Source organism: Delphinus delphis, chromosome 16 (genome assembly GCF_949987515.2).
Source record: "Delphinus delphis chromosome 16, mDelDel1.2, whole genome shotgun sequence".
NCBI lineage: Eukaryota > Metazoa > Chordata > Mammalia > Artiodactyla > Delphinidae > Delphinus > Delphinus delphis.
In genome coordinates this window covers 5,058,521-5,086,134 of record NC_082698.1, presented here as the reverse complement: position 1 = coordinate 5,086,134, position 27,614 = coordinate 5,058,521, and the positions used below count along the sequence as shown (strand labels likewise).

At 46.2% G+C, this 27,614-nt stretch overlaps 1 protein-coding gene across 2 annotated transcripts in view; it reads left to right on the top strand.

Moving 5' to 3' along the window:
- DOCK1 (dedicator of cytokinesis 1) overlaps window positions 1-27,614 on the top strand; it is a 527,045-nt gene that overhangs the window by 394,941 nt on the left and 104,490 nt on the right. For both annotated transcript variants that reach the window (XM_060033849.1, XM_060033848.1), the window contains exons 30-31: window positions 15,690-15,768; window positions 23,003-23,103. In XM_060033849.1, the coding sequence (XP_059889832.1) occupies window positions 15,690-15,768; window positions 23,003-23,103 (180 nt within the window). The remainder of the gene's footprint in view (window positions 1-15,689; window positions 15,769-23,002; window positions 23,104-27,614) is intronic.

Sequence of the window (27,614 nt, the reverse complement as noted above, 5' to 3'; positions counted from 1 at the left end):
TTATCTGGGTGGGCCTCATGTCGTCCCAGGAGTCCTATAAAAGGAGAGTCTTTTCTCTGGCTCATGGCAGAAGGAAGTGGGAGTTTGAAGCATCAGAAGGACTCAAATGCTGATGTGATGACGGCCACATGAGGGGGAATATGCAGGTGGCTCGTAAGAGTAGAGGGGACCCCAGCTGGCAGCAAGGAAATGGGGGCCTCAGACCTACAACTGCAAAGAACTGGCTTCTGCCTGTGAGCCTGGAAGTCAAGAGCCTCCGTGTTAGAACCCACCCTGGCCAGTGCCTGGACCAAGGCCTTCTGAGACCTCGAGCAAAGGCCCAACTCAGCCTGCAGGGAGTTCTGACCTGTGGAACTGTGGCATAACGGTTGCTGAAGCCACTACATTTGTGGTAATTCGTTACACACCAGCAGACAACCTACCAAGATGGCGGCACTGCCCAGGGCAGGTGGCCTTCACGTAATGCCTGTCCAGCCGGGAGCTGGGGATGAGCTGCGGCCCTGGGCTGGGACCTGTCTGCAGCGCCGTTAGTCTCAAAACCCGCGCGTGAACCTCACCAGGCCACCCTTTTCCGTCTTGAGAAGTTACCCCTTCCATGAAAGTCTGTGGCACTGCCTGAGCTGCTCTCCGTGGATGAAGATAGTGGAAGAAAGTTCCATACACTCAATCATTGAGTGATGAGAATTCTCAGCCCCAGTAAAATCAAAGACCTGAAGTTACAAGACATTCCTGTTTTCTAAGAGCTTCAAGAACACCTGAGCTTTCAGGAGCGCTGATCTTGTAAAGTCTCCTTTGCTCACTACAAGCTGAAGAGCTCCTCAGAGGCCTCTTTGGAAACAAATCACAAAGAAGAGGACAGAGGTCTTCATTTTTTGTATCTTTATCACACTCCCGATAGCACCTGCCAATTACTGAGCAGCTAGAATGACCCAAGCCCTTTGCAGACACTGACCCCTCTATCTCCCCCACTCACAGACCTCGATAAGGAAAACTGGAGTTCAGAGGTGTTCATTCACTTGCCCAAGGTTGCACAGCCTGAGTGATGGGACGTGATTTAGGCACAGAGCTCTCTGAAGGGTACCCCCCCCCCCCCCACGGAGAGGCCCACCAGCCTAGTGGGAGGGAAACTAAACGAGTAGTGAGTAGAAGAAGCCGAACACCAGTGAGGAGGGAAAATGTGGAAACACCGCCAGCTGCCAGGTGCCTGCTCCACGCACACGTGCAAGCACCCAGCCCCCTGAATGGGCAGAAAACCTTGTCCCAGTTTTTAGCCTTTGGCAAACGAACCTAAAGCAAATTACATTCGTTTGCTAAATGATGACAGTGCCCATTAGCAAGTCATGAAAATGAACCGGGATAGATTCTGGGCATAGCTAATATATTCTGAGTGTGAAATAGCTGGAAAGAATCATCCCCTTTGTGTAACTATGCTAGTTTCTCTTAAGATTTTTTGCCCTGGGCCCTGCAGTTGGCTCAGAGCCTCTGACCACTTCATGTTTTCTTGGGCTTACTAAGCGGATTCAATTGTACTGTATTTTATACAAGATACACTGCTGAGTGCTATAGGGAATGAAGTGTCAATGGACTTGAGTAGATCTGAGACATGCCCTGTTAGGTGACCACTGTCATGTGTGACGTTAAGTGAGAAATGATGTACTAGGATCTTAAAGGCCTCTGGGCGGATGGTGGTTGTCACTATCAGCTTTCTGTTTATTTATATTCACACTTTTTTTTAATGCCCCACCTCCTCCCAAAATAAATCTTAACAACCTGGCTCTTTGGGGAGGAAAATTCAGAAGTTCTTATTCCCAAGTTGGTTTTTCTTCATTTGTTGGTTTATTTTTGTTTGTTTGTTTTTAAATCATGGCACTGCGTCATACTGATGATGGTGGGGTTATGAGCAGAAAAATCAGGATTCCCCCTGCTGTATTCCAGTATTTCTAGAATATTCCAGTATTTCTGGAAATACTTTCTGGAAAGTATTTCTGGAAATTTCCAGAATTTCTGGAAATATTCCAGTATTTCTGTAAATACTCTGTTCTCTTCCCTTCTCATGTTTTTCTTTCTTTTTTTTTTTATTGGGGTAAAATTTGCCATTTTAACCGTATGTATGGGTACAGTTCAATGGCATTCATTCCATCCACCTTGTTGTGCAACCGTCACCACTATTTATTTCCAAAATGTTTCGTCACTAAAAAGCGACTCTTGAGTCCTCATTTCTACCACCACCCCCTACTCCCACATATCTGGAACTCAGAAAATACTTCGGTGACAGATACACACGCTCTTACACCCTGGAAAGCATGTCTTCCAGGGCAGTCAGGGAGTATGGCTAAGGGATGGGTCAGTGGTCACGCCTCCCTCCCGCTTCCTCTGCCCCCTAGCCTACCCACCCGTGGCTGTCCTTGGGCAGATCCACCATGGCTGTCCTGACGCCTCTAGTTATAATCACGGGAACAACAGGTGGACCGTGGGAGAGGAAGGAGGAGGCTTGCCAGATGGATGCTGGGGTGCTGGTGGCGGGGGTCTCTGGGGTCAGCCAGGACCCTCGCTTATTCGACGTGGCTGATTCTAGAATGGAGATATGCCTGTCCCTTGCATGGCCCCTCCATCAATGGAGACATCTCACTTCTTAGCATTTGCTGTTGGGCCTTCCTGATGTGTCTGTCTTGGGGATTTTCCACCTTTACCCAGGATGTCCCTAAATCAGCCAACACTTATTTTGCAATGTTGTGTGATGTTGAAATAGGTGAGGCAGGCAGGATTGGGGATGGAGAGGAAAGTAGAAGAAGAAGGTATTAGAGAGTAGAGGGAGAGGGTGGCTTTATACATTTAAAACACTTGACCCTGAAATAAAACTGTTAGTTAGTTAGTTGCACCTGGAGGTGCAAATGGAGGGAACCTGCCGACTTTGGTTTCCAAATCGTTTTTCTCCCAACTTTTTTTTTTTTTTTTCGCCCACACCTCGCAGCATATGGGATCTTCCCCAACCAGGGGTCGAACCTTCACCCCCTGCAGTGGAAGTGCAGAGTCTTAACCACTGGACTGCCAGAGAGGTTCCTCTCCCAACTCTTGGTAACACCACTCCTAGGCTCAGATAAGGAAGCTGTTTTCTCTAAGCTCTGGAGGGGGCTTTTTAACATCTGTTTGATCAACAAGCTTTATTTTCTGATGCCAAGAAACAGATGAGAGCCCTGGCTCCCTCCTGAAATAGGTGAAGAACTCTCCAAAAATCTGTGTAGAGGACAGATCAGAACTGAAGCACAGCTTTGCAGAGGTTGGCAAAACTTGCTGTTAAGGGCCAGGTACCTTGCAGGCATCACTGTTCAACACTGCCTTTGTCGTGTGAAGACAGCCATAGAAAATCCCTCATTGAAAAGATGTGGTTGTGTCTAAGAAAACTTTATTTATCCCACCTCACACCCATTAGAATGGCTACTATCCAAAAACAAAAACATAAAAACCCAAAACAGAAAAACGCAAGTGTGGGCAAAGATGTGGAGGAATTGGAACCTTGAACTGTTGGCCAGAATGTAAAATGGTACGACCGCTGCGGAAAACAGTATGGAGGTTCCTCAGAAAACTAAACATAGAATTACCACCTGACCTAGCAATTCCACTTCTGGGTATAGACCCAAAAGAATTGAAAGCAGGGACTTGAAGAGATATTTGTTCACCCATGTTTACAGTAGCATTCTTCACTGTAGCCGAAAGGTGGAAGCAACCCGAGTGCCCATCCATGGATGAGTGGATAAATAAAACGTGGTATTATCCATACAACAGAATATTGTTCAGCCTTTAATAGGAAGGACGTTCTGACACATGCTACAACATGGATGAACCTTGAGGACATTATGCTGAGTTAAGTAAGCCAGACACGAAATGACAGACATTGTAGGATTCCACTTCTATGAGGTCCCTAGAGTAATCAAAATCCTAGAGACAGAAAGGAGAAGGGTGGTTGCCAGGGGCCAGGGGCTGGAGAGAGTAGAGGGTTACTGCTTAATCAGGACAGAGTTTCTGTTTTATGAAAAGAGCTCTGGAAATGGATGGGGGTGATGGTTGCACCACAAGGTTGAACGTATTTAATGCCACCGAAACGTGCGTACATTTAAAAATGGTTAAAATGGTCGGTTTTGTGTTACATGTACTTTACCACAATTTTTTAAAGCCTTTATTAAAAAAGAAATCAAAAACCTTTTTTTACAAAATTAGGCTGTGGGGAACCTTGCCTTGAAGGATGGGAGAAGTAGTTGTAGGCAGCATGGGAAGAAGCCAGGGGTGGGTGTGTATTAGTCGTAACAGTAATTGACGCCGTTCATGAGACAACTGCCGCATCACAGACATGGAGACATCAGAAGAGCCTGGTGAGGTCTGTGCTAATAAGCCATTGTCCGTAGAGCGACCCACCAACCCTCCAGCCCGTCGGGGCAGAGGTGCTTCCTGAGCATTAGCCCGGGCTGTGGAGCAGGATGTGCCTGGAGGCCGTGATGACCCATGAACTCTGTGTACGGCAGGCACTTGCTGCCCAGATGAGTTAGAAAAGAGTTTGACAAGAGAATGTGTTTCAAGTCTTTGCTGTAAAGTGCCTTAACTGTTAAGGGTCTTAAACCTGGGAAAAATTAGAAAACATTCTAAAAACAATAGGGGCCACTATGAAAAGGCTACACACTGTAGGATTCAACAAAATGACATCCTGGAAAAACCAGATCTATGGAGACAGTAAAGATCAGTGACTCGCAGGGGCCCAGTGGGAGGGGGAGGGTGGACAGGCAGAGTGCAGAGGGTTTTTAGCACAGCGACACTATTCTGTATGATACTGTAATGGTGGAAATGTGTTCTTGTATATTTGTCCAAAGCCGTAGAACGTACAACCCCAGGAGTGAGCCCTAACGGCGCTCTGCACTTTGGGTGACGATGATGAATCAATGTAAGTCCATCAGTTAGAACGCATGTACCGCCCTGGTGCAGCATGTCAGTCGTGGAGGAGCCAGCGGGGGTGGGGAACGCTCTGTACATTGCATTCGATCTTGCTGTGAACCTAAAGCTGCCCTTAGGAATCCCGTCTGTTTAAAACTAACAACAATAATAATAATGTGGGAGGGGGGCAGGATGGGGGAGAGTGGAAGCAATCAGGAGCAGAAGGTGGTAATTGTTGAAGCTGAGTGAGGAGTACGGGGGTCTCTTTTGCTGTCTACTTCTGCGTATGTTGGAAATTTTCCTCCATACAGTGTAAAAGGAACACGGTTGCAGGGTTATACTTGTATCATGCTGACCTCACTGACTGACGCTCCTAAGGAAGGTGGCATAATTGTGACCAGTTGTCACCTTGATCTAAGCCTACTGCAAGGAACATGGACTTTTGCTCCTCTGAGCTTTCGTTTCCTTATTTGTAAAATATTAGGTAATTCATACCCCCCAAGACCTGTGAGCATCACACACAGTGATGTCTGTGAAGTAACAACACTGCCTGGAACATACAGGGTGCTCAGAAGATGCTTTACCAGCAAAGCAGCAGAAAGTTAGGCGGGTGGTCAAGTGGCAGAGAGCGGTGTTCGGTCCCGCCACTCTCAGGATGTCTCTCCTTCAGCCCACAGTGGTTCATGCGCGACACGCACTGTTTTGGCCGGAACCCGAGACAGGAGACGGACTGTGCCTCTAGAGCACCAGTGTGTTGAGCATGAGTCAGAGCTGCAGACCAGGGCCCGCAGATGTCTGCTCCAGGAGACTCCCAGCAGGGATGAGGCCTTCTTAGTCTGGAGCAGACTCTCCCTGGGGATTCTCTGTATTCCTGGGCCTCGCGGACTGAGCCCACTTCTCCCAGATCTGTGGATGTCCCAGAGCTGGCCAGCAGAAAGGTTCAGAGCAATTTGCATTTTAGTTAGGAGTCTGATGGATGTCGAAGTCTCATTGATTTGAAAAAGAAATGAGGAAATCTCATGCATTCAGGAAACAAGGGCGGCCGACCCTTTTGTCTTTCTGGCCTCTTCCCTGCTTTCAAGTCCTCAGGGCCCCCATTGCCTACCATCAGAGGTGCAAATTCTGCACCTTGGTGTCTCCAACCTCTCACGGCCCCAGCCAACTCTTCCAGCCTCATTCCCAGAAAGTTCTCATGACACTGGCCTTCCCACTGTTTCCCAAGTTGCAGAGACTGGGGCGGGTCCCACCAAAGCCCCCCACCTTTTGTGCATCACTTCACCTTGAGACACACCAGGGTCTTTCCTAGAAGTCACTTCTCTGTGCTCACGTGGTCTTCGTTCCTCACCCAAGATCCCACCAAGGGAAGTGGCTGATGCTGTTTAGACACTGACTTGACGCCATGCTGCTTGTGGGAGATGCCAGGAGACCGATCAGCCGGAGGAAAGCATCCGTCCCTTGGAATTGAAGTGACAGCCTCTGCACCTCTTTCATCACTTCACCTGAAGTTGCCCCTCCTTCCCAGCATTCCTGAATGATGCGGAAAAATCATTTTCAGGCAAATTTCCAGCCACGATTCCTTGACTTATTGTTCTGCAGGGATAGGATGTGTCGCTTTGCACTTGTTGCCTTTTGTCTAACCGCTTTGGGCAAAACATTTTGTTAAAAGATGCAGATTTCTTGTTTCCCCCCAGAGCGACTCTTATGTGAATGCCAGAGGTATTTAAATGCCCTCATATTGAACTGTGCAATCTAATTATACAGCTTAAAGTAAGTTTAGAGAAGGAATAGGAGAAGCCCCACAGCTTCACCATTTGAGAAATGGGGCTTTGCCTTGCACTGGAAGCTCAGGGCATCTCTCGATAGATGTCTTTCTCTCTGTAGTAATAAGGCCTCTCATCTTCCACTTCCATTGGCAGCAAACACTGGGTAATAGAGATACAGAAATGCCTGTGGCCCTGTCATCATAAAGTCATTTTAGGGACTGTAATTGTGCCAGGAGCTTCTAGGAGTTAAATTGGTTTCTGATTATGTTCCACTTTCTAAGTTCCCTTCTTCTCAGTTAACACATAATTATTTAGGACTGTGCTCCTTTGGTCGCTCAGTGCACGTAGCTTTCCAATAGGTAGCTTTAGGGGACGGTCCCCTGCTGGAGCTCACGGGGCAGCCTTGGCCCTTTTGTGCAGGGATACAGTGGGGATGTGGGTGAGAGGCAAGGCCGGGGGATGGCTTCTGGAACACGCCTGTGGTTGGGAGACTTGGAAACCGGCAGCTGCCTCCTCAGAGCCTCGCTCCCCCTCACCCAGCCTTCTCTCGAACACATGCAGAAGTCGAGTCACGGGGCTTGTGTCCCCTTTTCACCAGATGCTACTTAGCATTTTGTGAAGTGTCAGCCGAGGCCATAGTGTTCAAATGACTTTGAATTAGGTGGCAGTACATCTTCCTTACCTTTAATCTCAAAGGTAAAGGAAAAAAAAAAAACCTGAGATTTAAAGTTCAAGATAGTTTGAGGCCCCATAGTTTAGTACCTTTATGTATTGGTTGAAAATAGGAGAATCTCAAAAACTTGGGCACCTTTTGAAGGTCTTCTAGCCAAATGTTTACATGGATGTAAAGAGAGAGATATGGATGGGTAGATAGATAATAGATGGTTAGGTAGATGGATAGATAGATAGATAGGTAGGTAGACAGATGATAGATGGATAGATGGATGGATGGATAGATGGGTGGATGGATGGATAGGTACGTGGATGGATGGATAGATAGGTAGGTAGGTAGATAGATAGATAATAGTTGATAGAAATAATTAGATTAAAACTGTAATTGGATAAGCCTGTGTGTGTAGCCAGTTAAACTCGTATTTGACACCGTCAGGAATTACAGCACAGTGTTTTGTTTCCAGCGGCAGCTCACTGTAGTTAAATGTCCATGTAGAAGAGAAGGAAGTCAAGGAGAATTTCCTGGGCTTTTTTGTTTGTTTGTTTTCAATTGTATGAGCTTTGGGAATGAGTGATCTCTGTGTCACCAGGCCCCCAGATTATTTAAAATGGGGAACGTTGTGACGAGAGGGGTGAAGGTGATGACTGACTCTCTGGACACAGGAAGGAGTCGGTTACCAAGCAGAGTGAGATGGAGTTCTTTCCATGGAGCCATTAACAAGAAAAGGTGCAGCCACTGGTCTTGAATAATTGGAACGTCTGCAGACAGTGCATCTGGACCTCAGGGCTTCTGAATCTTCGGGGGATTTGCCTGTGGCTCTCTCTACATTATTTATTTCGTGTGTTCGGTTTTACCTTTAAAATGTTTAGATTATAAATAAATCCTTTCATAGATTAAAAATGATTGAAAAAAGCTCTGTGAAATACGGGCTTGCCCTTTCTCTTAATCATTTTGACCGTGTGGGACAGCATCCATGAAAGCATTTAGTTCTCACACCGTTAGCTTCGTTTTCTAGAAATTACTTCATGCTCGTGGCTCAGAACGAGGCATGACTTGCTTGGTGCGCGTCTCTTCCACTCCCTCCCTGTTCTGGCAGAGTCAAAGCAACACCTGTCCCAACTGCTCCCTGCCTCCTACCCACCGTGTTCTCGGTCCCCTCGCTGCAAGCATCTCGTTCTCGTGTTCTTGGGAGCTGGGAACATTATGAACAGTAGGTATGACCTCTATTCACTGGGTCCTGACATTTATGTACAGTAATGTTGGATGGAGAGAATAAAGACCAATGCAGATTGCCAGAGGGTGGATTCCCCCCCGCCTCTAGAGCAGGCTCTGAGTGTGTGGGTGTGTGTGGGGGGGGGTGTTTGCATGGTAGGAGTTCCTGGACATACCACTGGCTCTGAGACATCTGTTAGTGCAGTTATAAACTGATGCTCCCTTAGATCAGAACATTTCTAACTATGCATAGTGGTGAGATGTGCTTTGGGGGATCCTGATGTGTAAAAGACGAGCTTCCCTCCATTAAGGAACTAGCTCCAGAAGTGGAGGGGAGCAGTACCCAGCCATAAATGCCAAATGCCTAATGAGAATTGTGGTTATCAAGAACCTCGAAAGAGCTGAACCCCACAGTGGAAAATCTACTTGGAATGCAAGGACTCCAGGGAGAGCTGGGGGCTACCAAATATTCTAGCCTCCCTGAGCCCTCGGATGTGGGTCAGGGCTTGATCTCCTGGGCCAGCTCATCCATCCGTCATCCATCCATCCATCCATCCCTCCATCCATATTCATCCATTCATTCTTTCCTGTGGCTAATACACAGTGAACATATGTGATGTGCCGGATGCCAATTTGGCATTGCAGACACGCGGGTGAATAAACAGGTCCATTTGGGAACAGTCTGGAGGGCTTCTCTGTCCTTGAGTGCAACTCCAGCAGTGCCCAGCGTGGACAGGGTCACCAGGGACGCAGAGCAGAGCCCACTTGCACCCCATCCTCCCTCTCATTGCTTCCCGACAGAAAAGACTTGCTCTTCCCCTCTGCTGAGCTGGGCTGAAACCCTTCATTTCAGACTAGTAAGGCACCCTGCTGTCCCATCGCTTGACTTAGCTCTGATGCTTCCCATAATCTTTGACTGAAAGCAGATGGTTACGCACACGTTTCTAATGCGATTTTCTTACTTATTTCCCGCAGTTTGATGGTTATTAGAAATAACTCATGAATCACAGCAGCTATTAAATATTCTTACCTAAAAGTTAGCCTCTGGTTATGTTTCTTTTTGCCTAGTTAATTGATTTGTGTTCAGGTGGACTTGGAACGTTGCTAAGATTTTAATCCTATCAAGGGTGAAAGGTAGGATGGAATGTATGTGTGTCCTGGGTGGCTCTGCAGAAGTGAGGTGGCCCTTGATACCTGTAGCCTGAGTGGCGCACCTCTGTTGCAGCATTGATGATGGTTTTTATTTGATCATCTCTTTGGTTTTTCCCCTACAACTTGTATTCTGTGTTATTTGTTTTTTTGTCCTGGCTTTTTAAAAAATTTATAGCGACTCTAAATTATAGACTCTCTCTCAGCATTGCCCCGTCTCAGTTGTCAGTTCATTAAAAAGTTTTTGCTCAGCCTTCATATTATTTCAGAATGGCATCTTTTTTTAAAAGTCATTTTGAGCAATATCTTTATTTAACTAGCTGAAATTGTTCCAAAGCTTAATTAGAAGTAGCATCTTGCAGCTGTTTGGGTGCTATCTTGAGGCACAATAATTAGCCCGTAATAATAATGCATGTCCAAGTGAACTTGTCGTTATTGTCATAGAGGGCTGAAGAGAGTGGCTTCCTTAAAGCTCATAAGGACTCTGGGCTGCGCCAGTGAATGGCCAATTCCTGAGGCTGAAGGAAAAGTTAAGGGGAAAAAGAAAATGTCCCCGGCTGGAAGCCTGGTGGTTTTGTGCTGTCTGACAGCCCCTCTCCGCCCCATGACAGGAAGTTGTTTTACTCCACTGACACTTGGGGCATTCCTCCGGTTGCTGGGGTCAGCGCAGTGCACATCCCCAGGTGCTATGGAACACAATTGCCAAGGGTCACATGGGCCGGGTAGAGCATCTTCTCTTGAGCCATGCATCCCGTACTTCTGAGGACCGAACATGACACGGGCAACCTCAGCCCAAGACTGGAGGGCTGATTAGGGTTGCCAGGTGACCTGTATATAGGAGGCGTGTCCTGGATCTAGTGATTTTGTCCTGGTGCTGGATTAATTTGTCAGGATGCCCTCAATGCCCTGTATTCAGCTTTTTTTTTCAATAAATTACGAAACTCAGCCAGAAGAGCTATTTTTCCAGTTTAACTAGGCATCTTATAGTGGCAGAATCTGGCCACCCTATGGCTGATGGATGTGCTGCTGCCCACTCCATGCTCCTGGTTAGTGGACAAGCCAGCACGCCCATGCCCCTCCTTTAATAGTCACTTACAGCACCGATTCCTCCTTTCTGGTTATGTCTTAACGTCCTCAGGGAAGAATTCAGATAACCCCGGCTATGGTTTTCTTCAGCCACTAAGACAGCAAACTCCGGCACAGGTCATTTGTCACACTCGTTTTGGTCCTGGATCCCTGATAGGTCTCTTAATGAAATGATGTCTGCAAATCCTCTTTCTTTGAGCTATGCCAGAGAAAGCTGCATGATAGCGGGTGTTGGACAGGAGGTGATGGTGGGAGGTGGTGATGGAGACCTCCTTAAAGCCCCAGGTGGACCTTCCCCCTCTCCCTCCTCCCAGGCTAACTGGCCTTTAGTGGCTCTGGGACTGTCAGGGCTGGGGAGCTTCTCCAGGCATGCATAGCTAAAGAGATCCTGTCGTCAGAGAGCACCACTTCCTAGTAAGTAACCTAGATTTCTCTTACACTCTGGCTGCTTCCTGCTGTCTAAATAGAGGAAGTGTAATGAAGTTTATTATCTGCGACCTAATGCTCATCCCTCTGGCGTCCTGCCTTTGTGCAAAGGGAGATGGGTCATTTGAAAAGAAGTATCAGGACTGAGCTCTGTTTTTGTAAACACTCTGCAGAGTAATAAAACAAATCTACTGAACAAACAACCTTGTGAAACACTTAGTACTCTGGAGTCATTTGTGACAGCCCTGAGCTGTATAATACATTCCATCATAGGAAAGGAAAGGTCAGGGTATGGAAGGCTGTGATACTTTGTCCTGTGTTCTTAACATGGTACCTTATCAATGAATCAGTGAATTAAAATTCCTTCTAAAACTCTTGTCAAGTTACTCTCATATCTGCTAAAGCTTTTTCATTTTATTTAAACAAGTAAACAGTGACTAAAATTAGCATTTGGCGTATAGGACAAATGATACTGAAGTAAGCCGTACGTCCAAGCGTGATGACATTTCACCTATCGATAAAAAAAAAATGCCCCCTGCCATATCAGTAAACAAAGGATACTGCAGCCAGCAAGCCATCACATTATAGCCACCCCTGTGGTGAGCCCAGAGTGAACTCAGGACGAGAAAGCACAGGATACTGGCCCCAGAGAGCTGAGGTGCACATCAAAGGAACGATTTCAGTGAGCCCAGACTCTTCTATCTTCCCATATATGAAAAACACTAAATTCCTTAACTTGAGATATCTGATTTTCTTTTTCTTTCTTTCTTTCTTTTTTTTTAAACTGGAGTATAGTTGCTTTACAGTGTTGTGTTAGTTTCCGTTGTACAAGGAAGTGAATCAGCTATATGTATACATATATCCCCTCCCTCTTGGACCTCCCTCCCACCGCCTCCTCCATCCCACCCATCTAGGTCATCACAGAGCACCGAGCTGAACTCCCTGCGCTATACAGCAGGTTCCCACTAGCTATCTATTTTACACATGGTCGTGTATACATGTCAGTCTTAATCTCCCAATTCATCCCACCCTCCCCTTGCCCCCACTCCGTGTCCACATGTCCGTTCTCTAGATCTGCATCTCTATTCCTGCCCTGCAAATAGGTTCATCTGTACCATTTTTCTAGATTCCACATATATGCTTTAGTATATGATATTTTTTTTCTCTTTCTGACTTACTTCACTCTGTATCACAGACTCTAGGTCCATCCACATCTCTACAAATGACCCAGTTTCATTCCTTTTTATGGCTGAGTAATATTCCATTGTGTATATGTACCACATCTTCTTTATCCATTCATCTGTTGATGGACAGTTAGGTTGTTTCCATGTCCTGACTATTGTAAATAGAGCTGCAGTGAACACTGGGGTACACGTGTCTTTTTGAATTAGGGTTTTCTCAGGGTATATGCCCAGTAGTGGGATTGCTGGGTCATATGGTAGTTCTCTTTTTAGTTTTGTAAGGAAACTTCATACTGTTCTCCATAGTGGCTGTATCAATTTACATTCCCACCAACAGTGCAAGAGGGTTCCCTTTTCTCCACACCCTCTCCAGTATTTATTGTTTGTAGATTTTTTGATGTTGGCCATTCTGACTGGTGTGAGGTGATACCTCCTTGTAGTATTGACGTGCGTTTCTCTAATAATTAGTGATGTTGAGCATCTTTTCATGTGCCTTTTGGCCACCTGTCTTCTTTGGAGAAATGTCTGTTTAGGTCTTCCACCCACTCTTTGATTGGGTTGTTTGTTTTCTTGATATTGAGCTGCTTGTATATTTTGGAGATTAATCCTTTGTCAGTTGCTTCATTTGCAAATAATTTCTCCCATTCTGAGAGCTGTCTTTTAGTCTTGTTTATGGTTTCCTTTTCTGTGCAAAAGCTTTTAAGTTTCATTATGTCCCATTTGTTTACTTTTTTTGTAACATCTTTATTGGAGTATAATTGCTTTACAGTGGTATGTTAGTTTCTGCTTTAGCAAGGTCCTTTTTGACCCACCTCCTAGAGAAATGGAAATAAAAACAAAAATAAACATATGGGACCTAGTGAGACAGCCCTCAGAATGGGAGAAAATATTTGCAAATGAAGCAATTGACAAAGGGTCAATCTCCGTTTGTTTATTTTTGTTTTTATTTTCATTACTCTGGGAGGTGGCTCAAAAAAGATCTTGCTGTGATTTATGTCAAAGAGTGTTTTTCCTATGTTTTCCTCTAAGAGTTTTATAGTGTCCGGTCTTACATTTAGGTCTTTAATCCATTTTATTTTTGTGTATGGTGTTAGGGAGTGTTGTAATTTCATTCTTTTACATGTAGCTGTCCAGTTTTCCCAGCACCACTTATTGAAGAGGCTGTCTTTTCTCCATTGTATATTCTTGCCTCCTTTGTCAAAGATAAGGTGACCATAGGTGTGTGGGTTTAGCTCTGGGCTTTCTATCCTGTACCGTTGATCTATATTTCTGATTTTGTGCCAGCACCATACTGCCTTGATTATTCTAGCTTTGTAGTATAGTCTGAAGTTGGAGAACCTGATTCCTCCAGCTCTGTTTTCCTTTCTCAAGATTGCTTTGTCTATTCGGGTCTTTTGTGTTTCCATACAAATTGCAAAATTTTTTGTTCTAATTCTGTGAAAAATGCCATTGGTAGTTTGGCAGGGATTGCATTGAATCTGTAGATTGCTTTGTGTAGTGTAGTCATTTTCACAATATTGATTCTTCCAATCCAAGAACATGGTATATCTCTCCATCTATTTATGTTATCTTTGAGTTCTTTCGTCAGTGTTATATAGTATTCAGAGTACAGGTCTTTTGCCTCCTTAGGTAGGTTTATTCCTAGGTATTCTTTTTGTTGCAGTGGTAAATGGGGTTGTTTCCTTAATTTCTCTTTCTGATCTTTCATTGTTAGTGTATAGAAATGAAAGAGATTTCTGTGCATTAGTTTTGTATCCTGCAACTTTACCAAATTCCTTGATTAGCTCTAGTAGTTTTCTGGTGGCATCTTTAGGATTTTCTATGTTATAGAATCACGTCATCTGCAAACAGTGACAGTTTTGCTACTTCTCTTCCAATTTGTATTCCTTTTATTTCTTTTTCTTCTCTGATTGCTGTGGCTAGGACTTCCAAAACTATGTTGAATAATAGTGGCAAGAGTGGACGCCCTTGTCTTGTTCCTGATCTTAGAAGAAATGCTTTCACTTTTTCACCACTGAGAATGATGTTTGCTGTGGGTTTATCATATATGGCCTTTATTATGTTGAGATAGGTTCCCTCTATGCCCACTTTCTGAAGAGTTTTTTTTATTATAAATGGGTGTTGAATTTTGTCAGAAACTTTTTCTGCATCTATTGAGATGATCATATGGTTTTATTCTTTAATTTGTTAATATGGTATATCACATTGATTGATTTGCATATATTGAAGAATCCTTGCATCCCTGGGATAAATCCCACTTGATCATGGTGTATGATCCTTTTAATGTGTTATTGGATTTTGTTTGCTAGAATTTTGTTGAGGATTTTTACGTCTATATTCATCAGTGATATTGGTCTTTACTTTTCTTTTTTTGTGATATCTTTGTCTACTTTTGGTATCAGAGTGATGGTGGCCTCATAGAATGAGTTGGGGAGTGCTCCTCCCTCTGCAATTTTTTGGAAGAGTTTGAGAAGGACGAGTGTTAGCTCTTCTCTAAATGTTTGATAGAATTCACCTGTGAAGCCAACTGATCCTTGACTTTTATCTGTTGGAAGATTTTTAATCAATTTCAATTTCATGACTTGTGATTGGTCTGTTTATATTTTCTAATTCTTCCTGGTTCTGTTTTGGACAGTTGTACCTTTCCAAGAATTTGTCCATTTCTTAGTAATCTTTTGAAGTTCTGACTACCTGGTCTTTGTTGCAGAAACTCCTGTGGATCCTGGCCCCACCCTCACCTCTTTGGAGCCGTCCCTCAGAGCGATCTGAGATGCTGTGTCCTAGGCTTAAGTCCTCAGTTGTGTCCGCCGAATAAAACATAATTCGCACCTTTTAGGTTGTGCATTTTTTTCCAGTCGACATGCCAAACCATTCCAAGCCTGACAGTGTGTAACAGTGCTTTCAAATGCTTCACTTTAAAAAGCCAGCTAAGCAAAGACCAATTTGGTAACACTGATACATTGTGACTTGAGAAAAATATTTAATTTGCACCTTTTCTTTTTTAAAAAAATTAGGGTTTTTAGTGATATTTTTCATATGTTACTTTCACGCTCTGTTATTTTGGTCTGTTTCTTTTATTCTGCATGTTTCCTTGATTAATTTGGAGAACATCTGCATATAATTCTCTGGGCTTTTCACTGGCAAAACCTCACAGCTTTTCACAGGACTTAGAGAGTTCCCGTGCCAGACAGTCTTGGATTGTAGCTAGTTGAAATGCCAAACCTCCAAAGGTGCCAGAGCAGAAGTGTGTAATTATGTAATTTTCTCTTAATCTTTCAGAGTCTTTCTGCGAGCGATTAATCAGTATGCAGATATGCTGAACAAAAAATTTCTGGATCAAGCCAACTTTGAGCTGCAGGTAAGAGAAGAGGTAGACATGACCTTTGTTGAGAAATCACGTTAAAACAAATTGCTGGTCTGAGCCCATATCTTATATTTCTAATCCTTGAACTTAAGTTTTCCCATTTAAGGTGTGGAAATGGAATTTACAGTGTGTGATACTGGAACCCGAGGATTGAAAATGATGCCTTTGGGCTATTTGCTCAGTTTAGCGAGGAAGGAGATGGAGCTGTTTCAGAGTGAAAGTCTTGAATCAGAGTGACAAGTAGGGCCTCTCTGAGCAGGAAGGCCACCACATCTCAATTGGTGAGGCTGCCAAGATCGTCTCAGACCATCCTAATGTGATGAGGGTCAGCCCAGGAGGAGAAGTGGGTCTGCATCACTGAGCCCAGCCTGCTTGTAGATGTAGGTTTTCCCCTGATATATTCTCTTCCGGCTTTGTGCTGCCCCAATTGGCCTTTACCAGGCAAAAGGTCCCAGCCCTGCAACACCCCTGGGCTGTGGTCAGCTGATCCTTCCCTGTTGGCCCTACTTCTCCAGTGCTTGTGGAGTGCGTGTGTGCGTGTGTGTGTGTGTGTGTGTGTGTGTGTGTGTGTAAAAAGGATTGGTTTTTCCCTGGCATGATTTCTTACTATGCATCTACTATTTGTGACTCTCATTTCTACTGAACTTCAGATATATTTCTGCTAATCATGATTTTGCCATTATGTAGTTTCATTTACTAAAGTTTGCAAATAAAAGCATCCAAATGCAAACAGGTTAGTTTCCTGGGTGGGATTTTTCACTGAGAAGGACCCTGAAGAATTTATGTATACCCAGAGGGTGGTCTGGCTCAAAACTGAGTTACCAGAGAACAAAAATTAGACAACCATCTACCTTCCCTTTTGCATGGTCTTCAGAAAATGTAGAGCTAATGTGCTACTCGGTTTATTAGATTAAGTTCTTAAGTGCCTAGGCCCTATTTCTTGTATCATTTTTTAAAATTAAAAATGTTCTATCGTCATTTAAGTACATAGTAGTACATCAGGTACTGTGTATTTGGAAATGCTACTTACTATTTTTCACAATTTTAAATGTTTTATTATTTTCTCTGCTTAATGTTTGTTTTCATACGTCCTAATGCACAGATACATGCACGTAAAATATTTATGCAGTGTAAATCCACACGTCGAATAAAATATGAAAGGCCCCTTACCACCCTTTCACCCTTTTCTCCCTCTGCCGGGTAACATTTTAAATAATTGTTGTGTGTTCTCCTTGAGGCCTCTTTAAGCATTTACAGTTGACCCTTAAGCAATGTGGGAGGGCGGGGTGGAAGGTGATTAATCTGAGTATAATTCGACCAACCACTATGTAGTACTGTAGTAGTTACTACTGGAAAACATCCACCTGTGAGTGGACCCGAGTAGTTCAAACTCGAGTTGTTCAAGAGTCAGCTGTATCTGGACCTAGACCTGCTTTCTTTGGGTTTTGAACGTGAATTGGGTCGTGCCAGCCGTGGTTTTCACTTCTATCATATTCCACAACATAAATGTTACCAACATTGGTGCAGGCATTCCTGCACTGATAGCCTGCAGGCTATTTTCAGTTTCTCCCGTTTCCAAGCAGTGCCGCCATGACAGTGTGACACCGGCATCTCAGTGCTGCATTGCTATAGAACAGGTTCCTGGAAGCATAACTGCCAGGCTTGACTGGTAAGATATTTTAAGCTTCATGGACACTAATAAATTACCGACCTAAAATGCGCTAGCAATTTGCAATCTCACCAGCCTTCTCTGAGAGCAGTCATCGTCTAGAGTCTTCTCCCATACCAATTTCTTTAAAATTGTTGACTCTTGTTTTTATTGGTGTTTCTCTGATTGCTAGTTGGGTTGAGAGTACTAATTGGCTGTGAGGATTTCTAGTGTGAACCGTCTGATCATTTCCTCTGCTCACTGTTCTCTTGGGCTATTTGTCATACTTTTTTGTAAGTTGGAATTCTTGATATAGCCTAGTCATGGGTTTAGGTTTATCGTATAGAAATATTTGATTTTTCTGTAGTTAAATGTGTCAGTTCTTTTATGGCTTTGGGGTTTTATGTTTTGCTTGGCAAATCCATCTTTGGTTATAAATTTAACTATTCTTTATGTAGATAGTCTCTGATAATACCTTTATAGTTTCTGCTTTTTTTTAACTTTCCAATGATTAATCCATCTGTGATTTCTTTTTTTAATGATTTTTGAAAAATTGAAGTATAGTTGATTTACAGTTGTGTTTGCTTTAAGTGTACAGCAAAGTGATTCAGATACACACATATATATACATAAAATATATATATCTATATTCTTTTTCAGATTCTTTTCCATTATAGGTTATTACAAGACATTGAATATAGATCTCTGTGCTATACAGTTGGTCCTTGTTCTTTATATGCATCTGCATTTTCTATACTTAGTGGTCAGAGTTTAACTTCACTTTTTCCCACATTATTTTACTGTCGACAAAAAATTAGTCAGTCTAAGAATTGGAAAATTTAATTCAAGCTGAATTTGAGGATTATAACCCAGGAAGAACATCTCAGAAAGCTCTGAGAACTGTTCTGCCAGTTAGAAATCAAGACACACTTATGTAAGTTTTTTTGAGACAGAGGGTGGTACATCAAATGACATATTATTGACAGTTTACATAATCCAGATCTAAGTCATCCAGTTGGGTCCTGTGACCCCTTACAAGGTCAAGAAGGGATGTTGTCTTTTAAGGAGTTGTCTTGTTGATGCGAGGAGAATGTTTCTCTTTATGGTTGCGCAGCTATTTTCTGCTGATGGGGGAGGTTTGGTCAATGCCTAATGCAGATATACAGTGCACAGTGAGGGGAGAAAGGAGTCCAAAGGGCAGAGAAGAATTTTTATGTTTAAATAACATACGAATTTTATTTCACATTATAAATAGTTTCTTCTTTCCCAGTGATTTGAACTGCCACTGAGGAAACTCATAATTACAAATGCATGTGGGTACAGTTCTGTTTTCTGTGTTATTACCTATGGGTTTTATACCCAGCTAGTATAACCAGGACTTCCCCGTTAGTGTGTTATCGCAAAATTATCTTGACTCTTTCTGCGCATTTCCTCTTCTATGTGAAATTCAAAATCACCTTGTTAAACTTCTTAAAAATGCTGTCTACATTTTAACTAGAATTCTGTTGAATTCATAAATAATTGTAGGGGAAATGTAACAGCATTTCGGGGAATACATGGCAGTATTTATTTTTTCCCATCCCACACAGGAATATTTAGGCCTTTTTCTGTGTCCTTCATTAGGTTTTCTTTTATCCGTGTAGGCCGTGCCTGTCACGTGAGATGGCTGTGTTTCAGGTGTGACTGCGGTGGGTGTGGGCTTACTGGTTATCGCTGAGCTTGCGCATTGTTTCATGCATACGGTCCTCTGGACGCTCCCTTCAGGCCCAACACCTTGGCTGCAATGAGCCCTTTTGGCCTTTGTCCCTTGGCAAGTGTGAAGTGCATTTGATTGTTCCACTTTGGGGGGCTCCCACCCTCCCACCCCCAGGGGGAGGCTTGGGTGCCATGTGGCCGAGGCCGCCTTCAGCGTGTGGTCCAGGCAGCGGCCGCTCCCACAAGGTGCATTTTTATGTTCTAACATTCCCTGCACAGTTCTCTCTCCTGACACTTCCTTCTCCTTTAACTAGTCATCCCTGTGGGCTGCTACTGCTTCCCTCTGTCCCTCCTCAGTCTGCTTCTCATTTCCAGCAAGTATGGTACGAAGAACTTTTTTTTCTTAACCTTATCCTAGTGAGTTGCCAGCCTGACACCCTATCACCTCCCCAGATCTGTAGTATATATTTCATACAAACAGAGACTGTCCCCTGCCTAACTAGAGTAAGAATACCAAAGGAAACTTACATTCTCATCACCCCTAACCAGTCCTCAGACCACATTCAAGTTCAGTCGTCCCAATCCCATCCTTCAGAGGTCAGCATCACAAATGCCGTTAGTTGTCACATCTGAAATCATGCGTAGCTTACAGGGTTTGTTTTTTTTTAATGTTTGTACTTTTATGTGATTTTTAAAAGACTTTATTAATGACAGTTTCAAGTTCACAGCAAAATTGAGAGAGAGGTGAAGAGATTTCCCGTAGACCCCCGCCTCCTGCACACGAAGCTACCCCACTATCAACATCCCCCACCAGATGGTACATTGTTACAACTGATGGACCTACACTCACGCATCGTAATCACCGAGTCCTTACTTTACATTACAGTACACTGTGGACGTTTTGTCCACTCTGTGGGTTTGGACAAATGGAGAATGACTTGCATCCAGTTCCATTGCCCTAAAAATCCTCGTCCTCCTCCTGTTCATCCCTCCCTCCCCCGATGCGTTCAGTTTCTGTGTGTCTTTCGTCTCCTTCAGGCTACAACAGTTGCTCACTCCTTCCTGGCTGTTCTGTCCTCGGCACTCTTGCAGAGCCCGGGTCTGGGTTTGCAGACGGCCCTGCACTTGGGTTGCCTCAGGTTCCCCAGTGCTTAGACCCAGGCTGCACCCTTGGGAGGAGCATCACAGTTCTGGGTCCTGCTCTAGTGGTGCCCCTCACCCAGATGTGGCCAGGGACCCCCCCAGTGCTGTGAGAGGAGGGCACTGCTGGGAGGTGGGTGGCGATAGCAGGGAGGTGTTCGTTCCAAAAACAAAGGAAGCGACTTGTACTTTATTGATTTGAGTCACCCCTTTTATTAGAAAAAGGCCTAAAAGAGAAAGTGCGTTTGTGGGCAGGAAAGAGGTCCAGGATGGCCCGCTGGAGACCCTTGTTCTGCTTCACGTGTTTGTTTTTTTTGTGGTTTGGAGCAAGTCTCTGAACCTCATCTGTGAAATGGGAAGACCAGCCCTTACCTGGGAATGAGCTGCTCTGTTCCTGAAGAAATGCCAGTTCCTGAGGAGCACCGGATAAATGAAGCCCACTGCACTCTTAGCTACATCCATGCTGGGAAGTTTCCTCTTATTTCTCTGGTCGCTGAAAATAGAGTCATTACTGTTAACACCTTGTTTTTACGTAACTCTGTGTAACCATCTCATTTGATGCAATGAATATTATCCCTGTTTTGTAAATAAGAAAACCAATACCCACAAATTTCTTCCTAAGATCATTGAAGGCACCTTGGAGCTTGGACATGTGATGGCAACTCTGTCCAGCTCTTTCCCACTGAGAGCAGGTGAAAGTTCCCCTGGAATATCCTGTGGTACAGGAATGGTCCGCTGAGGAGTATCTGTGATGGCCAGTCTCTGAGCCCCTTGCTGCAGTTCCCGGGGGGGAGGGGGAGGGTCTCCCCGCTTATCTCTCACCTGCGCTCCCCCACCCTCGGGTGCCGCCCTCTGAGAGAGGATGCTGATGGAAGCAGTCTGGAGGAAGTGTCCATAGAGTTTTCATTTGCATTTGAGAAATCCCCGTGGGTTCGTCCCTCAAACATTGATTATTCCTGATGAATCACTTACTCTGAGCCAAGCTCTGCCCCAGAACTGGAATCCTGCCCCCACCCTGTGTATCGTGGGGTGTAAAGGGAGGACGATTAGGGCAGGACTGTAGGGACAGACCAAGGTGCTCGAGGGCGCGGAGAGGGCAGAACACACCTGGTCCTGGTATGCTAAGACCCAGTGAGGGAGGAGAGGGGGGTGGACCCGGCATCTGCAAAGGCCCAGGGGTGGGGAGAGCATCAGCTCGAGGATCTGATGGGGAGACAAGGGTGCAGAGTATGGATGGAAAGGCTGCTGCAAGGCAGAAGCAGAGGGAACCAGGCAGCGGGACTCCCCTTCAAACTCTGTTCTGACCGGAAACGTGTGGGAAGTTCCTGAAGAGGTTTGAGCTGGGGTGTGGCCCATCAGATTAGTGTCAGTTCCCTCTGGCTGCCCTGTGGGACGAGGCGAGGACAGGAAACAGGAAGCGGGATGTTCTGGTCTGTGAGGGATGATGCTGACCTGGGGTGGGTGATACCCCAGCCCTGAGACAAAGTGGGTGGGCCTGGGAGGGATTTATAAGGGGAAGCAGAAGGACTTGCTGATTGAAACGATGGGATGCTGTGAGGGACAAAGCCCAGCATAAGTCCCAGGTTTCTCCCCTGGGCAGTGAGGGGTGTGCCCGTGTCATGTATTGAGTTCAGGCGAAAAGCCCCCATTCATGATCCAAGAATTCATCCTTCATTTAAATCTTCTTCACCTGGTCTTAAACATTGACCTCATCAGGGGGTCTTAGTTTCATGACTTCAGGAATCTACCCATCATAACACTTCTTGCTGAAGAACACTTTTATGGGATACTGTGTCCAGATACACAGAGCTTCCAGTGAAGAGCTTCACGAGGACAAAATGATTTTATAGTAAATTGTCATTTAAGCCACGTACAGTCTGTAAGTCCTTGAAATATGAAAGGTTGGATCTTTTTACGTTTTCCTCAATTTTCTATATATTTTTAGTCTCACAAAAATGATAAATTATATGAACCTACACAGTAAGTCCCCTACCGACGAACCTTCACGCTGTGAACTTTCAAAAATGCAACTGTGCATTCGCATGTCCAATCACGTACGTTAGTTCACGCGCCTGGCGTACATTGTCCCTTGCGTGTATCCTCTACAGTCGGTTGTGCTTTTGTGTACTTTACAGTACTGTACAGAGTACAGTAGTACCGTATCTTTATTTCAAGCCCAGGACGTCCGGAAGCAAGCGTAAAAGCAGTGGTAATAGCTGGTTGTGTTAGTTGGGTACCTAGGCTGACTTGGTTGGACTTACGACCAAGTTGGACTTACGAACGCGCTCTCGGAACTCCTTCCTATGTAGGGGACTTGCTGTGTACCATGAGGTAAGGGGCTCCATCATACAGTATTAATAACAGCTAATATTTATTACGTGCTTACCATGCTCCCGGCACCACTGGATGGGCACTGCATGTCTTTACTCCCTCCATCCTTTAGCAGTCCTCTCAGGTAGGTACTGTTGAAATTCCCACTTTACCTGAGGAAACCGAGGCACAGAGAGGTTAGAGTGCCTGCCTACGTAAGTGGCTGGGCTGGGATCTGACTGCATGCACTGTCAGAGCCCATGCTTGGCCCTGAACCACACCGTGGGTGGCTGTTAGCAATGTGTATGTAGAGTGCGGCTTTCAAACCTTTCAGAAGTGTGTGCTGGGCAAATGCTATTCTAAACGTCTCGGAGCGTTTCTGAGATCCTGTATTAATCGGTTCGGCACCTTAGCATCTCCCCTTTTTGGTTTCAGCTGTGGAACAACTATTTTCACCTGGCTGTCGCTTTCCTCACTCAAGAGTCCTTGCAGCTGGAGAATTTTTCAAGTGCAAAGAGAGGGAAAATCCTTAACAAGTAAGTCCGCGTAGCCCCAAATGCATGGGCAGGAGCCTGCAGTTTATTAGCACAGTCTTCTTGCATCTTCTAAGCCAACTGAGTACCAGTTGAGGTGTAATCATGGTGTAACGAGAGGGTGGTTTCACACCGTGAATTGAGTATTGCCTTTTGTAACCCATGAATGCAGATCTAAAACTACAGCTTCATTCTGGTGGGTTGCAGGTCAGTCAGTGTCATTCAGGACTATTAGCACCGAACAGAATGGGAGTTTCGGGAGATAATTGCTTTTGCTGTGCACCGTGCTCATGTCACACCACGTATGGTTTGCTGTGTCGCTTAATTCTCCAACGCTGTTCAAACAAGGAAGCTTCTGACGGAAGCTGTTGGCGTCTTGGGATTGTGGAACAGCTCATCGCAGAGTGATGAGTCATCTGGGGTTCCTTCTTTGCAAGAGATGACCCCGGTCCTCTTCCAGGCAGGAGATCTGAAAGTGCTTAACTAGCCCTTGGATTATCCTGAAAACGTCTGAGAAGCCCCGGGGAAGCCGGGATCCCTGCCTGGCTCCTTCAGCACTGCATCCCGAACAGCTCCTGGTCCAGGGTCAGCGAAAGAACCCTTATGTGGGTTTCTTTGCAACCCTTGGGCACTCTGAGGGCCTTGCCACCTCTCTCTCTACCTCAGTTTCACCAGCGTCTCAGTTCTCTGGGGGCCCCTTCCATCAGTACATCACGTTGCTAAGTCATCTGTCCCTGTTCATCACTTCGTAATCCCTCTGAGCCGTGTTGACGGTCCCAAGGCATTGCCAGCCTGGTACCATCACTGAGGTTAGAGATTCCAGGGCCTCTCAGAAGGGGACAGCCGCTCAGCCCTCCTAGTAACCCAGGAGAGTGTGTCTCCCTTGCAGACCAAATGGAAAGCACACTATCCCTGGGGAGTAAGAAGTAGTTCAGCCGATATTTACAGAGCACGCGTGACCTGTCAGTGACTTTCTAAGAACGTTTTATGCATTTTTCACATAGAATCATTCGAACAAAAACCAAAACTATTCCATAGGTTGTCTTATCATCTTTATTTTCCAGACGAGGAAGTGAAGCAGGTTGTGAACCAGGGTCCCGTGTCTCACACTGAGTCATTCTAACTCGGGCAGTTCAGAGCCCGAGACGTTTAGCTGGGCTGCTTTTAGAACCTTAAATCCTTCCCTGAGCCATCTAAAAGTCAGCTTTCATCGGGTCATCTTGGGACTTCCCTGGCTTCCCTTCCCAGTGGTTAAGACTCCCTGCTTCCCAGGTTTGATCCCTGGTCGGGGAACTAAGATCCCTCATGCCACGTGTAGCAGCCGAAAAGAAAACAAAAACAAAACAAAACATCGGGCCGTCTTTCCTTCAAGCTTCCGCAGTTGAATGACTGGTCTGTTGGCCGTTGATAGAGACAAGTGTTCCTTCTTCAGAAAGGGAAATGCACCCCGGGCGGCGTGGGCCCAGTGGGTGCCCAGCGGCGATGGCAGGGAAGATGGGCCCTGCTCCGAGCCAGCAGAGTTTATCCCTCATCTTGGCTCAGGAGACAGACTCTTCTAGGCAGCACCTTCCGGGGATTGGCTCAACAGGGATGCTACCGCTTTGTGAATGTACATTCCCTCAGCGCTCCCAGGAAGTTAGGGGTGGCTCCCAGCTTGTCCTTGATGAAAGGCTGTCATGGCGAAAGCTGCTTGTAATGGAAACACTAGTAACCAGCACACACAGGACTCGGCCCTAGCCTCTCCCCACCAGAGCCCTCCAGAGCCCTGGTTATCCTGTCCTGCCCCCCTGTGTGCAGTGCTCACGTGGGGTGAGGCCAGGGTCCAGACCCAGCTCCAGCCGACACTGGTGCCCATTCCTTGCCAAGCTTGTAGCGCATCCTACCCTTAGAGATGCCTGCGGAGAAGAATTGCGTTTAAACCGGAAATCTGCCTGAAAAGACCTGACGTCTCCTTCACGGTTTGGAGAATAAAACCATTTGATTTGAACATTCTCCGGTCAGGGCGGGGCCCGTCTCTCTCCCTGGGCCCTTTCCTTGTTGGTGTGAGAGCGTTAAAATCTAAGCTAGAGCGACACCAATACACGCATTCACCACACAGGGCCTTGTCCACCAGAGAAAACGTTTGCTTCCCACATCGTGCTGTGCCTTCTGAGGCTTCAAAGCCAAGGAAAATTAAACACAGCCAGCTGGTGTCACCCCTCCCAGAGGGCCTCCGAATCGGGCTTTTAGAATTCTGTCTCTCACAGCCGTGGCAAGGAGAGACTCCAGATTTTCCCTTTGAAATTGTCTCGTGGATCCCCCGAGGGAAAAAGCCCCAAACATTTCAGAAATTGGCTTTACAGGAGTGTCTCAGCGCCTGTGCAGTCCGAGGGGCCCTCTCCCAGGGGCACAGGTTCAGTGTGTGGCCATGACAGGCCGCGGAGGAGAAGGAATTTCCAGCATCTATGTTAAGCGCTCCTGGCCTGTGAGGCCGCGTGGGTTCCCCTGTTCGTTGTATTCACCCTGCCTCTTGCTACACCTTAAACACTTCGTCATCCATGTGCAGTTTTAATTTCTAAATAGCAAAACCTGCATGAGAAATATTAGGAGATGGTCCTGCCCAAATGCTTCAATTTCCTAGGGCCTTAGAAACGTTTTAATTGGTTTCACGCTGTGCCATGCACTCATGGCACTGGAGTCCTGGTGCTTGGCGCCCAGAGACACAAAGTTCACCGTCTAGGGGGCAGGTAGCTGTGCAAAATTACATGATTGGAGGAGAACGGAAGTGCTCCCCAGGTGCCTTGGCAGCCCGGAGGTGGGCATGTAGGACTCGGCCTGGGGGGCGAGGGTGGCTGAGATGTTCACCAGACTGATTGACTGACCCCCTTGTCAGCAAACGGCCATTTCCTAAAGGGGTCATCGCGTCCTAAGGGGCAGGGCCCACTCTGTAAGCAGAAGTGCTCTGCGTCGCTGAAGCGTAAGTGAGTGGCCGGGCCTGGAGTGATCGGATCTTGGGGTAAAGGTGCGAGGGACCAGGTGACACGGGGACCAACCCCAGGCGTCTGAGCAAATGGCGGGCTGCTGGTTTCCGGCACAGTGGAGCGTAATTCAGGGGGTTATTTTCTTCTAGAGGGAAAGGCCGTGGGGTCTGAAAGTGGAGTGATGCCCCCCTGTTTAGTAGCCTCTGGTTGTCCACGTCGGCTCGTCTACTGCTGTAGGGTTTGTGAATCCAACCCAGGGCTTCGGCGTGAGCCCCCTCTGCCCCCAGCGCGGCCCTTCCTCTCTGCCGCGGCCTGCACCTCCTCCCGCCTGCCTGGTCCACAGCGCGGTGGCTCAGAACAACAGAAAATCCCAGTATCAGAAGATATGCCTGTTCGTTCCCTCTTGTTAAGCTTCCCGTCCTCCTGGTGACCTAGGTTGGGGAGATAATTAGGATATTTATTCCAAACGCATTCCCCAAAGCACATGGGAGTCACATCAAAGAATGGGCCGTGTAGCGTGCAGAACACTGATTAAGTCAAACCCAAACTGAACACAAGATTTGGCAATGATCCACAAAATAAATAACCTGTAGGAAGCGAAGTCCATAATGAGAACATTTCACGGACTCACCTTCAGACATCCTTGGCGCTAGTGACTCCTAACAGACAGAGAAGGCGACAGAATGCTAACCCTGACCTTCCTGAATGTCCCGTCCTCCATCCCCCACGCCTTGTACGTTACGGGGGCTCTGGAAGCGTGAGTCAAATGTGAAAGAGCTGGCTCTGGATTAGCTGCCAGCTTGACCATTTTAGTTTGTAAGACATCGTGCGTCCTAGCGTTGGGGCAATGGGGCGATGTGACTGCAACTGGCCTTCTGTGTTCAGGACCAGACTGCCTTCTTGTCGGGGAAAGGGGTTCATGACTGGGCCTCCAGCAGCTCTAAGCATAAAATGCCCATTTAAAAATTCCAGCCCGAGGGCTTCCCTGGTGGCGCAGTGGTTGGGAGTCCGCCTGCCGATGCAGGGGACACGGGTTCGTGCCCCAGTCCGGGAAGATCCCACATGCCGCGGGGCGGCTGGGCCCATGAGCCATGGCCGCTGAGCCTGCGCGTCCGGAAGGGCTTCCCTGGTGGCGCAGTGGTTGAGAGTCCGCCTGCCGATGCAGGTGACACGGGTTTGTGCCCCGGTCCGGGAAGATCCCACAGGCCGCGGAGCGGCTGGGCCCGTGAGCCATGGCCGCTGAGCCTGCGCGTCCGGAGCCTGTGCTCCGCAGCGGGAGAGGCCACGACAGTGAGAGGCCCACGTACCGCAAAAGAAAAAAAAAAAAAATCCAGCCCGAGAGGGTAAAGCGTGATGGCCAAGCCCAGCTCAGTGGATTTGAACCTAGTAGATTAATGTGGGTTCTTCATGGTACCCTCTCCCCAGTTGGTCCCGGGATGTTTCCCATCCTTTTCTGGTTCGTTTCGTTTTTCCTATAGAAGTCTGTCCTCAGCTCACTGCCTCTTCTAAGAGGACAGGTTTCACTACTGGACCAAAATATCACAATGTTTCCAA